The 14,121-nt window shown below is 39.1% G+C and overlaps 1 protein-coding gene across 3 annotated transcripts in view; it reads left to right on the top strand.

Annotated features, from left to right (window-relative positions):
* CACNA2D1 (calcium voltage-gated channel auxiliary subunit alpha2delta 1) overlaps window positions 1–14,121 on the top strand; it is a 681,161-nt gene that overhangs the window by 9,311 nt on the left and 657,729 nt on the right. The window contains exon 2 of one of the 3 annotated variants that reach the window (XM_084632489.1): window positions 13,783–13,913. The exons of the other annotated variants lie outside the window; for them this stretch is intronic. Coding sequence (XP_084488615.1) covers window positions 13,822–13,913 — 92 coding nt within the window. The 5' untranslated portion in view covers window positions 13,783–13,821. The remainder of the gene's footprint in view (window positions 1–13,782; window positions 13,914–14,121) is intronic. 3 annotated transcript variants of the gene reach the window in all.

Genomic DNA, 14,121 nt, shown 5'->3' with positions numbered 1-14,121 from the left:
CCTTACTCACTTGACTCACATAACTTCAGCTGGGCTACATGTGTGAATACATCAAGCAAAATTTGGCTCATGTTTAGCAAAAGCTCTGATGTGACTAGATAGAGTAAAATAAAGATTGCAGTCATCGTTTTCCTTGGCATGCTACCGAAAGTCAATTTTGTTTTGGATGCCTTAGTGCAGCCATATTTTCTGAGGTAACAATTTTTACTTTAGGATAGCTCCTCCATATGACATCATTGGGGGTTGGGCACTGTGAGTTTATTCTGGAAGTGCAGCTATTCCATGCGTCATGTTCCCCTCTGCACATTGCCAGTTTCCCAGAAGATATCAATGCAGGAAGCGATATGGGTAGAAACAACCTTATACATTATAATGTGTTTTATTATCATCATCGTCATTATTAAAAATTCTATAGAAAGAATAACATTCTGTACTAGGGTCTCTGTCACCCTGTCAAAAATGACATTATCCTGAGTCGCTGATAACTTGGAATTAAATAATCTTATGAATCAGTGTCCTAATAGACCATGTATTAGTTGGTGCCTGCTACAGACCACCAGATCACACTAGGGAACAGAATGGTGCGCTCCTTACTCACCTATTCGGCATGTGCAGGGGAAAAAAAGCTGTGTGATCATGGGGGACTTCAATATGAGTGACACACACTGGAAGCATTATGTGCCAGTACTAAAACATCCTTGGAATTTCTAAATATTATAGAATTCAGTTTAAACTCAAGCCCAGACAAGTAATAAATATACTTGATGCTTTAAAAGGGCCTGTTTTACAAAGCTGAAAACAATTACAAGTTAGATCAGCTGCGAGGAAAAATTTAATGAGAAAAATGCGAATGATAATTAGGAATTGTTTAAGAACATTTTACTAGATGCCAAAAAGCCACAATCCCACAACCAAGGAAGAAGGATGTCTTGGTTAAAAAAAACAACCTGGTTTATAAGAGAGGTGAAGGCAGCTATAAAATATATAGCAAATGGAAGAATGAGAGTAAGGAATATAAATCAGAAGCTAGGAATTGTAAAAAAAATAAAATAAAATAAAAAAAAAATCCTTTGGGAAGTAAAGGAACACAAGGAGAAATGTATGGCCAGCAGTATAGGATAATAAGTTCAAGTATGTTAGGAACAAAAAGAATCCTAACAATGGTATTGGTCCATTAATAGATGGAAATGGTGGAAGTATTAACGAAAATGCAGAAAAGCCAGAATTGTTCAATAAATATTTTTGTTCTGTATGTGGGGAAAAAACAGATGATGATGTTATGATAACTCACTTTCCATTATATTAGCATCTCAGGAGGATGTTAAACAGCAGCTACTACAGTTAAACATTTTAAAATCAGCAGGTCTGGATAACTTGCATTAAGAGTTTTAAAAGACCTGGCTGATGAGCTTGCTGGACCATTAATATTTGTTGTTGTTTATAATAAGTCTTGGAAAACTGGGGAAGTTTCAGAACACCGGAAGAAAGCTAATTTTGTGGCAAGATTTAAAAAAAAGCATAAACAGGATGACCCATAGGTAGTTTATAGGCCTGTGAGTTTGTGGATCTCTGGTAAGATAATGGAGCATCTGATACAGGACTTGATTAATAAAGAATTAAAGGAAGGTAATATAATTAATGCCAATCAATATGGGTTTATGGAAAATAGATTCCATCAAACTAATTTGTAATCTCATCAAAAAAAGATATCAAGTATGGCCGATAAAGATAATGTTGCTGTAATATACTTAAACTTTTGTATGGTGTTTTGACTTGGTACTGGATGATATTTTTATTAAAAACTAGAATGATGTAAAACATGGCACACTTTACATGGATTAAAAGCTGGTTAACTGATAGGTCTCAAAATGTAATTGTAAATGGGGAATCATCATTGAATGGGTGTATTTCTAATGGGGTCCCTCAGGGATCAGTTCTTGGCCCTGTGCTAGTTAACATACTTTTCAGTGACCTGGAAGGAAACATAAAATCAGCACTGATGAAGTTTGCAGATGACGGAAAAATCGGGGGAGTGGTAAATAATGAAGAAGACAGGTCACTGATGCAGCGTGATCTGAATCACTGTGTAAGTTGGGCACAAGCAAACTATGCATTTAATACGGTTAAATGTATACATATAGGAACAAAGAATGTAGGTCATACTTACAGGATGGGGGACTCTATCCTGGGAAGCTGTGATTCAGAAGAAGGTTTGGGGGTCATGGTGGATAATCAGCTGAACATATGTTACAAGTGTTATGCTGTGGCCAAAAGGGCAAATGCGTCTCTTGGATGCATGAACAGGGGAATCTCAATTAGGAGTAGAGAGGCTAATTTTACCACTGTATTCAGCACTGGTGCAACTGTTGCTGCAATACTGTGTCCATTTCTGATGTCCGCAATTCAAGAAATATGTTCATAAATTGGAGAGGGTTCACAGAAGAGTCACAAGAATGATTAAAGGACTAGAAACCATGCCTTACAGTGATAGACTGGAGGAGCTCAATCTATTTAGCTTAACAAGGAGAAGTTTAGGGATGGCTTAATCACTGTCTGTAATTACTGACGTGAGAAACAAATATTTAATATTGGGCTCTTCAGTCTAGCACAGAAAGGTAGAACAAGATCCAATGACCGGATGTAGAAGCTAGACAAATTCAGACTGGAAATGAGGAATAAATATTTAACTGTGAGAGTAATTAACTGTTGGAACAATTTACCAAGGGTTGTGGTGAGCTCTTTATGTCTGGAAATTGTTAAATCAAGATTGGATGTTTTTCTAAACTATATTCTCTAGGAATTATTTTTGGAAAAGTTTTATAGCCTGTGTGTTATAGGAGGTCAGACTAGATGATCACTGGTCCTTCTGGCCTTGGAATCTATGCCTCTATGAATTATTAAACTCAAGGTATTTAAAAGACTTTCTATAGAACCTTGTTAAACGACTGCAGAACCCTGTTGGTTTCACCTTTATTACATTTTGTAGCACTTCTCTAGCCGGGAGCAATAATACCATTCTGTATCTATAACCCCTCTTCAAGAGGGATAAAGGTGGAGGTGTGGGAGCCAGAGTTCTAAAGGGAGCTGTGCTGCTGGGGAGAGTATCTGTGATTGGGTGGGATAGAACATTGAAGTACGGCATAAAAAGGGTTGGCTTTCTACAGTGGTAGGAAGTATGCACAGGTCCACATCCATTTACTGGTGAATTTGCTGGTGTTGCCAACTGTGCCCCCTTCCTCAGGGCTAAATCCATTCCCATGAGTGGATGATGCAGTGCCAATGGTATTTTTTCTGCAGAAGAATAACGAGAAAGGAGACTAAAGGGGTATTGTTTTTCTGGTTTATGACCCCATGGGCAAATGTATTACATTATAGTTAAACTGGTCCAGTCTTTTCATACTGAGCCTTTCTGTAGGCTTGTTCTAGTCACTTAAATTCTATGCCTCGGTTTCCCTCATTTATTAAATGGGGGTAATACTTACCTACTTCAAAGATGTCCAGTTTTACAGATGAGGGGCCTAGTACCTAGCCAGATATGGGGGCTGGGGAGAGAAAGAGGACTGTCTAGATTAATTTGTTACTTAAGGTTTGTAAAGCCCTTTATGAATGAAAAGTGGTTTTATTTTTATACTCTCATTGTGCCTCAGAAAGCTGCATACACATGATCTTTCCTGACAGGATAGTAATTCTGATTTATCTGCTTCCCCCGGCAGATGCTTTTTATAGAACAAATGAAAAGTTGCTGTCACACCTAACCCTCCCCCCCTTTTTTTTTGGTGGCTGAAGGCCTGGGGAGTTAGGAGAGTTAATCCCCCAAATCTTTACTCCTGGGATGTACACAGATTGTAAAACATAAGCTCAGTAGCATTTTTAGAAACTAACGCAGGAGTCAGCAAAAATTTACAGACAGCACGGTGAAAAAGACCAGCATATCTGATTCGTGCCAGCAGTTAGTTACATTCATTTTGCTATACCCCCATCATTTCCTCAAATGAGAACACCTGAGGGGATTATTTCTGGAATTAATGAGCTCCTGGAGTTCCCACTGAAGGCAGTCGGAACTGGGGGTGCTCAGCTGATTTGAAAATGGGCCATAAACATCTTAAGTGTTCTTTAAAGAAAACGGAGAGGGAGGCTAATACAGAGGTTAGGATGCTAACCTAGGACCCATCCTACCTTGCAGGGGTGCTGTGTGAATAAATATATTACAGACAGAGGGGAGAATGGGGGCCACGTAAGTACTTAAGATAAATAGAACTACTTAATGAAATTACTTCCAAGGACACGCACACATGTTGTATGGGGGGCAGTGTAGTTGGGGGCGGATTAATTACAGACGATTTATTGATGCCATAACTAATGATAACAACTGAAGTAGTAAGTTTTTTTCAAATGTGAGTAACAGGCCTCTCCGTGGTAATCATTTTTGACATGCGCAGCAGAAGGAAATTTGTATAATCCTTACAGTGTTAATTTGTTACTTTCAAAATCACTTTCTTCTGTGGCATCTTGTTGCATTTGGCTTTTGCAGAAATGCTAGATTTGCAAGTGAGTGGGTGATCTGCATGAAGTGTTAAGGAGATTACATAAAGCCAAATATGTGGGACCAAATTCTGCTCTGTATCTGAAGGCAGAATCTGGCTAAATTAATCCATGTGTGACTTCAGTGGAATTACACCAAGGAAGAATTTGGCGTAAATGTGCATGCATAAACATCCACAGATATAATTTGGGACCTGAATCTGATCTCCCTCAGATCAGCATAAGTCAGAAGTAATTCTACTGAAGTGAATAGAAGTTATATTGGTGAATGCAAGAAGAGAATCAGGCCCATACCATATAAAACCAAGGTTTAGGATAATCTGCATAAAATAATTTCTTATTGCACATAGGCAGGTTTTAATCCTCAGGGAATGAAGTCATCACTGTCAAGGCCTGATTGTGCAGATTGTATAAAATAAAATGTATTACATATCATATTAGGCTAGCAAAAGGAAATAGTAACATATCACAAAGGAAACCATGCATGATATCAGATGTGGTCATTTGTCTTCCCCTTAAATTATCAGCTCTGACATCACTTCATTGTCTATGCATTGCTGAGCAAGTGTCCATGGAAAAGAGGACTTTTTAACATACTATAGCCATGGCAAATTATTCCTTCAGATTAGCAACAAATGCTATTTTGTATACATATGTGATTGTAAAGAGGAAGTATTTTCCCTGTTTAAAACACTGTATATTGTCTAATACTGTGAAGTCTAAAATGTAAATGGCTTTCACACGTTTTGCTTTTTTTTTTTTTTAGAAGTAATTAGTTGTAGAGCTCAGCATTTCATTTCAGCTTGGGTAAGAATGATCAAAGTCATTTATTTTAACCCCTCATTATGCAGAGCTGATTACCTAGTCCACCATCTGGTGCAAAATCTTGATTTTTTCCAGGTATTTATATTTTAAATCTTCACAAAATCTAAAGCATCAGAGTTTTGCAAAGTAAAATCTTGATCTTTGTCACAAAAGATATATTGGAAAATATTTACCTTCTCTCTTCTCCACGAGGAGTTGAAATATACAATGGGGTTTAATGGGGAGACTGGTCTAGGGGTGAGAATGGGGTGTAGGAATACCTGGGTTATATTCTTCTGCCTGTGCTGGGTTTACAATGGGGCCAGTGGCTCCATGGAGTTGAGTCCCTGTTCAGAAGAGGTAAATCCATCCAATTTTTTTTTGAAGGATCACAAAACTCTCCAAACCCAGATCATTTATATTGAAAAGCCACTCCCTGGTTGGCATTACTTGTATAGCACCATGCAGAAGAAGGGCATAACATACTGTTCATCGGGAGTTAGTAGGCGCAGGTGCATTCTATAAAATCAGAACAAAAAATATGTGAGTCAGGAAGCTGGATTCTGTTCCTGGCTCTAGCACTGACCTACTGGATTAATAACAGTTAATAACAGACTTAAAAGTGGCAATTCTTCAACAAAAAACCTTCAAAAACAGACTCCAATGTGAAACTGCAGAACTGGAATTAATTTGTAAACTGGACACCATCAAATTAGCCTGAATAAAGACTGGGATTGGATGGGTCATTACAAAAATGGATTTTACCCTACTAATTTCCCCCTACTGTTACTCACACCTTCTTGTCAATTGTTTGAAATGGGCCATCCTCATTACCACTACAAAAGTGAGTTTTTCCTCCCTTGGTATTCTACTGTTAATTGAATTGTTTCATTAGACTGACCCCCCCCCACTTGGTAAGGCAACTCCCATCTTTTCATGTACTATGTATATATACACCTGCTACTGTGGTTTCCACTCCATGCATCTGATGAAGTGGGTTCTAGCCCATGAAAGCTTATGTCCAAATAAATTTGTTAGTCTCTAAGGTGCCACAAGGACTCTTTGTTGTTTCTACTGGATTGTGTTTCACAGCTGGGTATCATCATCATCATCATTATATATTAGTTGTAATGCCTAGAGGCCCCAGTTGAGATCTGGTCCCCATTGTGCTGTGTGTAGTTAGAGAAGAGCTGTGAAAAGCTTACAGTCTACATAACCAAGACAGAGTGGAAGGGGAAACAAGCACAGAGAGGTGCAGGGACTTGCCCAAAGCTGCACAGAAGAAGATTGGCATAACACAATCCTGGACCCCTGATTCCCACTATAGTGCGCTAAGTAATGTAGTTAGTCCTGTAGCCCAAGTGGTAAAAGTCTGCATACAGTGATGATGAACAATGGGGAGAAGGGTTGTCACAGCTGTGTATAAAATAATTTGCTTTTTCCTTTTTTATGAACAAAATAAACAAGGAAATGACATGCAAAAATGCTAAATTATAGAACATTGTTCAGATTGCAAAGTCAAATACTCCAAAGTTAGGAAATGTCAGCTTTCAGGTTGCCTGTGCAATCTTGATTCAGCCCCCTTGTGCATATGCATTATGATACAGTCTTTAATTAAATGATCACATATGGATATTTCCACAAAAATCCATGCCTCTTTCTGGAAGTAGCTAATTATACTGTTCATCGGGAGTTAGTAGGCGCAGGTGCATTCTGGGTGAAGCCTTGTACCTAAACTTCAAAAACTGTTTTAAGTAGCACCTGACAAATTCCTGGGTAGTCCCATAAGGGCAGTAGCTTTCCCTATCAGAGACAACTAAGTGTTACAGTCTGTAAGAGTCTCAATCCAAACATATGTCACTTACAGGAGTCCAGTCCAGCATATACTTATTTAAAGATCAGGTGAGCCACAAATTGGAGATCAACTGAAAAATAATTAATCCCAAGTCTGGTTAAAACAGCAAAAGAGAAACTGATTAGGGAGAAAGTATGAAGTTGAGTTACCATCAGATACCTCTAAAAAGTCACGGTACGCTGCTTTGATAAACTAATAACTGGGGATTCTATAACTGTTAGAGTGAAACAACTCTACAGTAGCTGAAATAGGCCTGTTTATTTTTCCATGCAGGCTTATAAGAAGATTTTGGTCCATGCCCATCAAATATATATATATCCTGTGTGTTTACACAATGTATGTATGCAAGTATAGACTGTATACAGTCTAGGTGTATGTATATATATATTTGTGTGTGTGTGTGTATGTATATATACTTTTTTTTTGTTTTTGTATATGAGACTTCTTGTTCAACAGTAATTTGGTTCATTGCCAAGTTGGCCTGTTAGCACTCTATAATTAACATGGACACATACCCCTGCGTGTGACATTTGTTTCACCTGGGAAAATTGGATAATAAACTAATGAAGGTTTTCTTGGCTGAAAATGCTGTGTATTTTCAGAGGGGAGCAATTACAACTGAGTGTTATGCAGTCTTTGTATCTAAACAGAAAATCATCAGACAAATAGGCTTTATTTACAGAAGCATATTATTCTGGTGTGTGTGTGTGCGCAGGGGAATGAGGGGGATGGATGCATGGACGGATGTACATTTTATATAATCTCTGTGACATAGGCTAGGATGAAGTGATGCCCGTGCATTAGGACACAGGGATATTCAAAAGCCTGGTAGTACATCAGGTTTTTTTCTGACCATCTGATTTTGCTTTCAATTGAAAGCCGTTGTCACCTTCCGTTGTGTTAGAATCTGAATTGTAGGGGTGGCTCAGAGAACAGCACTTCCAGGAGAGACATTTAAGAGGCAAATGCTGTGCACCCCAGGGTTTTGGGTATGCTTTGCTCGCATTCATACACCACCAGGCAAGTTAAACAGCCCATCCGTTGCTGGAAAATGTAGATTTAGAAAACACCTCAAACCTTCCAGCCTAAAGCTAGATATGACTGAATGTGTCTACTTGACGTGAGTCACAGGAAGAGGATTGTGCTTAGTGTCTAGGATGCCTCATTCTAATATGGAGGCCTTATAGAGCAGAGCTTGGAGTTTTGGAATCAGATTGTTGCTAATTGTTTCTGCTTCATTTTTCTCCACTGTGACAATGGGATAATAATACTTGCCTCTCACAGAGGTCTAGTGATGATAATTTAAAACGTAAAATGCTAAAGCCTGTTACATTTGAGAAGGTAAGAAAAGACTATGTACAAAAACCTATTAGAATGATTTTCAGAGATTAACAAGTATTCCTGTTACACAGACAAGTGGGTGAGGTAATACCTTTTATAAGTCCAACTTCTGTTGGTGAGAGAGACAAGATATTACCTCACTTGCCTTGTCTCTCTAATATCCTGGGACCTATACAGTTACAGCTACAATGTATACCAGTATTCCTGTTTTCAGCCATGGCATTCATTTATGGGCCTCAAATTAAGATCAGGAAGATTTAGGCTAAGTATCAAGGAAAAAAAGTCCTGACAGACTACCGTTTCCAACTTTGATTGGATGAATTCCTGGAGGTTTCATCACAGGACATTATCTTTAATTCCTGGAGACTCCAGGACAATCCTGGAGGGTTGGCAACCACAGACAGAATCCTTGGCGTGTGGAATCATCCCTTAAAGTGTTTTGTGGATGTTTCTAATCTATGAGACTTCTAAAATATTACTGCAGAGCTTGTGGAAATATAATGTAAAGCCCAATCCTTCACTAGTTTCTATTGCTCACTTATCTTGTGCAACCTGTTTGTACACTAGGAAAATATATTTTACTTTCCATACCCAGCTGGAAGATTTGGGGTATGCAATACGGGGTCTGGTAATGCAATCAGATGTATTTTTGAATTGTGTGTTGTTTCAACTACCAGTCATCCAGAGGAACTGGCATTAATGAAAAAAGAAAAGGAGGACTTGTGGCACCTTAGAGACGAACACATTTATTTGAGCGTAAGCTTTCGTGAGCTACAGCTCACTTCATCGGATGCATACTGTGGAAAATGCATCCGATGAAGTGAGCTGTAGCTCACGAAAGCTTATGCTCAAATAAATGTGCTCGTCTCTTAGGTGCCACAAGTCCTCCTGTCCTTTTTGCGGATACAGACTGACACGGCTGTGACTCTGAAACCTGGTATTAATGAGTTTATACAAATCCATGGTTCAACATGCTTTCCTCTGTGGATTTTCTAAGGCTTCTCTGAATTAAACATCTGTGGGATATTCTTTTAAGGAGATTTCCCAATTCAGTGTGGCTCTGTATCTAACCTCTTTATTGCCAACATTCACTGGAGGAATGCCACGACAATCGTTGATATTCTGTCTGGTCTCAGTCCACATTATCTTGTAATGAAATAAAATGTAGCTTATTCAAGTATTCAAGCTTTGTGGCAAGATATTGTTAAATACTATAGCTATGCAATCCTTCTCCCCGAATATTCTGGTGACAAGCAAGTTCACAGAGTCATAGAAATTGCAGATAGAAGGGAATCAATTGGGTCATTTAGGCCATTGCTCTGCCAGTTGCATTCTTCGATGTCAGTGACATTACAGTTTTAATGTCGTGAGTGTGTATTGTGCCAAATAGGCAGACCTGGGGAATGAGTTCCTCTCTCACACAGAGCGGGGCAGCAGCAGTGGGCATGTCCTCTCATCGTCCTACATAGCGCCTCTGTTGTTGCAGTTATTTATATTGCCATTGCACCTGGGAGCTTCAGTAATAGATCAGGACCCTCTTGTCTTAAGCACTCAACAAACACAGAACAAAAAGATGGTCCCTGCCTCCCCCGCCCCCCCCCCCCCGAGCTGCTGATAGTCTAAGTATAAGGTAAGAGACAACAGGTGAATACAGACGGAAATTGCCATTTTGGAGACATGACACCTAGAAGGGAGAGAGGAGTTCACCTCATGCCCATTCAAATGTTGGTGTCTTTCCTACGATTGCCGATAAATATAACAAATAATATATAATAATAATAATGACCAATGGTGGTGTTTGGCTGTCTTGTGCCATGACATCTATCCACTATGAAGTGACCTAAGACCACTGCCTCACTTCATATGAATCACTGATCTTCATGGTAGTCAAATACTTCCTTTTCACCTGTACATACAGCCTCCATTGGTTTCAGTGGGGTATGCACGTGTGCATCAGAGGTTGAAAGGTGTGCCTTTGCCTTACTTCCATTTATCTGCTATCTCCTTTATTTGTGTTACAGAACAATAATACACTAATCCTTTGCTAAACTGCAGATGGTGACTATTGTTAATGGATTCTTTAAATGCAGAGATATTAATGAGATAAAAAATTTGCATACTATCCCATGAGTAGGGAATCAGAATTTATCAATGTAGATATTAAAATATAATTAAATATGCTCCATTACTGCATTGAGTTTTTGGCTTTTAACTAGGTTACCTTAGGCATGTCATTTGGTCACTTTTTGCCTCAATTACCCTGTCTGTAATATTGGTTACAAAGAGCATGTCATCATTCTACATCAGGCCAGGCTCAATGACTGATTATTTCGTGTCTTATCTTCAGCAAGTATTGAACCGCTTGCTTCTCGTATGAGACTGTGGATGAAATCCTGGCTCCACTCAAGTCTTTGGCAAAACTTGCATGGGGTCAGGATTTTGCCCTAAGGGTTTTCAAATAGCTGCTGTGATGCTGATGCAGATGGAACGACTACATTTTCCTGCACCTACCCTGCCTTCTTGTGCCAAGCAGCGTATAGTCTTCTTAGTGTCTGTCTTTACATCTAGTTGCCTCTCAAATCTTTATCAGTTGCAGCTGGTAATAAGTTTGTATCTATATAGGTGTATGTTGCTTGAGAGAGCATTAATTCACTTTTGTTTTTTGCCAGCTCTGCCACTGACTAGCAAAAAAAAAAGGTTTTTTATTTTGTCCAGGGTAGAGTAGGCAGCATGGGGACCCTTGTGCTATTGCTGTACCTGTTCTGTGGACAAGGCGAGCACTCCCATTTCTAGGGATGGCAGTTGTCTTTCACGAGTATTAAAAAGTCTCTCTCAGACCCACTTGTGCATCCTGACAGGGAGAACGTATCTTTACCAAATAAACCATAGGTAGGTATACGTTACTCCTAGGATAGAAAAATTAATTTCCTCTTTTGTTTGTTGTAGGCTAGTTATAGAAATGGACTAAGGACGATTTATCAGTGGCCACTGCTCTCCTCATGACATGCTGTCATGGTTGTAGTCATCACTAGCACCTAAGCTGGGGATCCCCAGATATATGAGAGAGAGGGCAGAATGTTCTTGTGAGGGCCTCTCATCATTGGAATCACTCCCACCTTTTGGTCTGTAATAGCTAGTTTATTGACCTCTAGAGATCACTGAAAGGCAACTGGGTTTCCCTCACTGAAAGAGAGTAGGAGAGTTCTTGTGGCAGATCTTTTACATTTAAGAATGTGTGCTGGGTTATTGTTGGTTGTTGTGGAAATAGGGGATACAGGGGTGGTCAGTTTCAGGGTTCTTTATCTAGGAATTGTCAGGGATTATCTAAAGGAAGGGATGTGCATGGAAGTCTAAATATTGTTGCTGTTTCCCAACTCAATCTCAGTATTTTTGGAATTATACAGTATTAGGGATAAATAATGTGATTCTGCTGCCTCTTGGAAGGAAATCAGAAATCTTAAAGAAGTGGTACAGAATGGATGGTAAGAAAGAAATGTCCATTTGAACAAAAGCTGCTGCTATAGCTGGATATTGTTACATTTTAACTTTATTATTTTGTTTTATTTAAAGATGATAAAGGAAGTAAGGAATCCATAGTGGGGTTGTTTTATTAATTGGCTGTATGTTGTTGTAGAGGATGGTTGTGTGATTTTTGTCTTGTGGCATTTGCATATGTATCTCAGAGTCTTCAGTATAAAAAGAAGTTCTGTCTGATTTGCATTTTGAGAGCAGCTTGGATTCAGACAGATGACAATCAAATTGGAATATGCCAGTCTGCAGTGTGGTTTTTAAGTGCAAGGTTGACTAGTAACTGAAGTTCAGTTTGGAATTTTAAACCCTGCAGCAGGGACATAGTGTGTTCTGCTAAGGAGCAGCAGGGAACTGGCTCCACCTGAAGAGACCAGGTATGGTACAGTTGGACCGAATTCAGCCTTGAGTGTCTGTCCTTCCTTTGGGATTGCTGATATCTGATGAAGTCCGCACTGTGCTATGAGTGCACTCACTGACAGCGTGTCACACAACAACAGGGTAATATAACTAATAAAGATATTTGCTCTGTTTTCTTCATTGCTCTTGTTGCTTTTATTTTTAGCTTTCTGCTACAAGAGACAGGGCTGTGGATTGCTTGCTCTGTTGTGCACTCTCTCTCTCTTTCGCTCTTTGGCTGTCTCTCTCTGTCTCTTGACAGGTGTAAGGAGGATCCTAAATATAGAATCCACCCATCAGTTGGCTTCAGCAATCAGCAGGCACTGATTTAGCATTTCTCTTAACCGGCTAAGTTCCAAATGATAGGGTTGTTTCTTTTAATCTACAAACACATTAAACTACAAGGTATTCTTAAGACCATACGAAAATTGGGATATGTTGTAGTATGTATGAGCTATGCCATAAGTAGGCGTGTCCATGAAACAATAGAAGGTTGTCAGGAATGGTTTGCTTAAGCTGCAGTGATGGAACGGTATAACAGGAAGGGCCAGAAAATGCATTTTAAACAGTTCCTGTATCTTAGCCACTTAACGAGATGTTAGATCATTGATTAGGAAGAGATTCAGGAAACATAAATAAGCATATTCTTCATGTATTGGGTGTTGACTGCATTTTTAGCACTTATATTCTTCATGGATTTCCCAAGGTAAATAGAGTAACAGTCAGTGTAATGGGTGTGAGGGGGTGTTAATCAGTTGCATCCTGAAACAAGAATGAAATTCCAGTGCATGTTGCGAAATGCAGTTTTCTCGACTCTGAATGTTTTATGTTACTTTCATGAAAACATTTTAAAGAAAAATAAAATAAAGTGTGATAACTTTATTTCATAAATTGCAGTCATTAATGACTTAGCTGAGGTCAGTGCATTACCAATGTTTAACATTAATTGACCAATCTTAATTTGTTATTGGAAACAGTTTCCAATAAAGGTATTTGCCAAAGACCTGCAATTTTAAATTTAAGGGAGCAGGTAGTTTTTCTTTTTAGATTGCCATCAGGAATTAAAGGGGTCCCATCTGTCTCTCACATATCTGTACACTATTAATTTCAGTGGGAGTTTTGCACAGCACATAGAGAGTGGTGTTGAATTGTTAGCCTGGAGGATGTAATTCTTTATGTTCTACAGCCCTTATGACTGCGCATGTCTATGGAATGTATATGTCAAATCTGTAACACCACAGACCACCTTGAGGATAGCTTCTTTAAATGGATCAAGACCACAGTAATAATTTTCCTCATTAACTCTGTTACAGGTGGCCTGTCTAGCTGCAAGAATTTCCTCCCTGTTTGCCATGGTTCAGTGCCTTTTGTCAATGGCAAAGCTCCCTTATCCTGCATCCTCAGTTCTCCCCGCTCCTTCTGTCATCACTTTAGGGTGGAACAGGTTAGTAGTCCACCACCACCGTTATTTCTGATGTCTTCATGGGGCAACCAGCTGGGCTGTGTCCTCCAATATCCCAGTTCATCTGGAAACCTCTTCAGGGAAACAGGAAATACTCCTTGTCATAAATATAAAGGGAAGGGTAAACCCGTTTAAACTCCCTCCTGGCCAGAGGAAAACTCCTCTCACCTGTAAAGGGTTAAGAAGCTAA

Source organism: Lepidochelys olivacea, assembly GCF_965140295.1.
Source record: "Lepidochelys olivacea isolate rLepOli2 genome assembly, chromosome: 1".
In the NCBI taxonomy this organism is placed as follows: Eukaryota; Metazoa; Chordata; order Testudines; family Cheloniidae; genus Lepidochelys; species Lepidochelys olivacea.
Note: the sequence above shows the minus strand (reverse complement) of the source record. Positions and strands in the feature narration are given on the sequence as shown.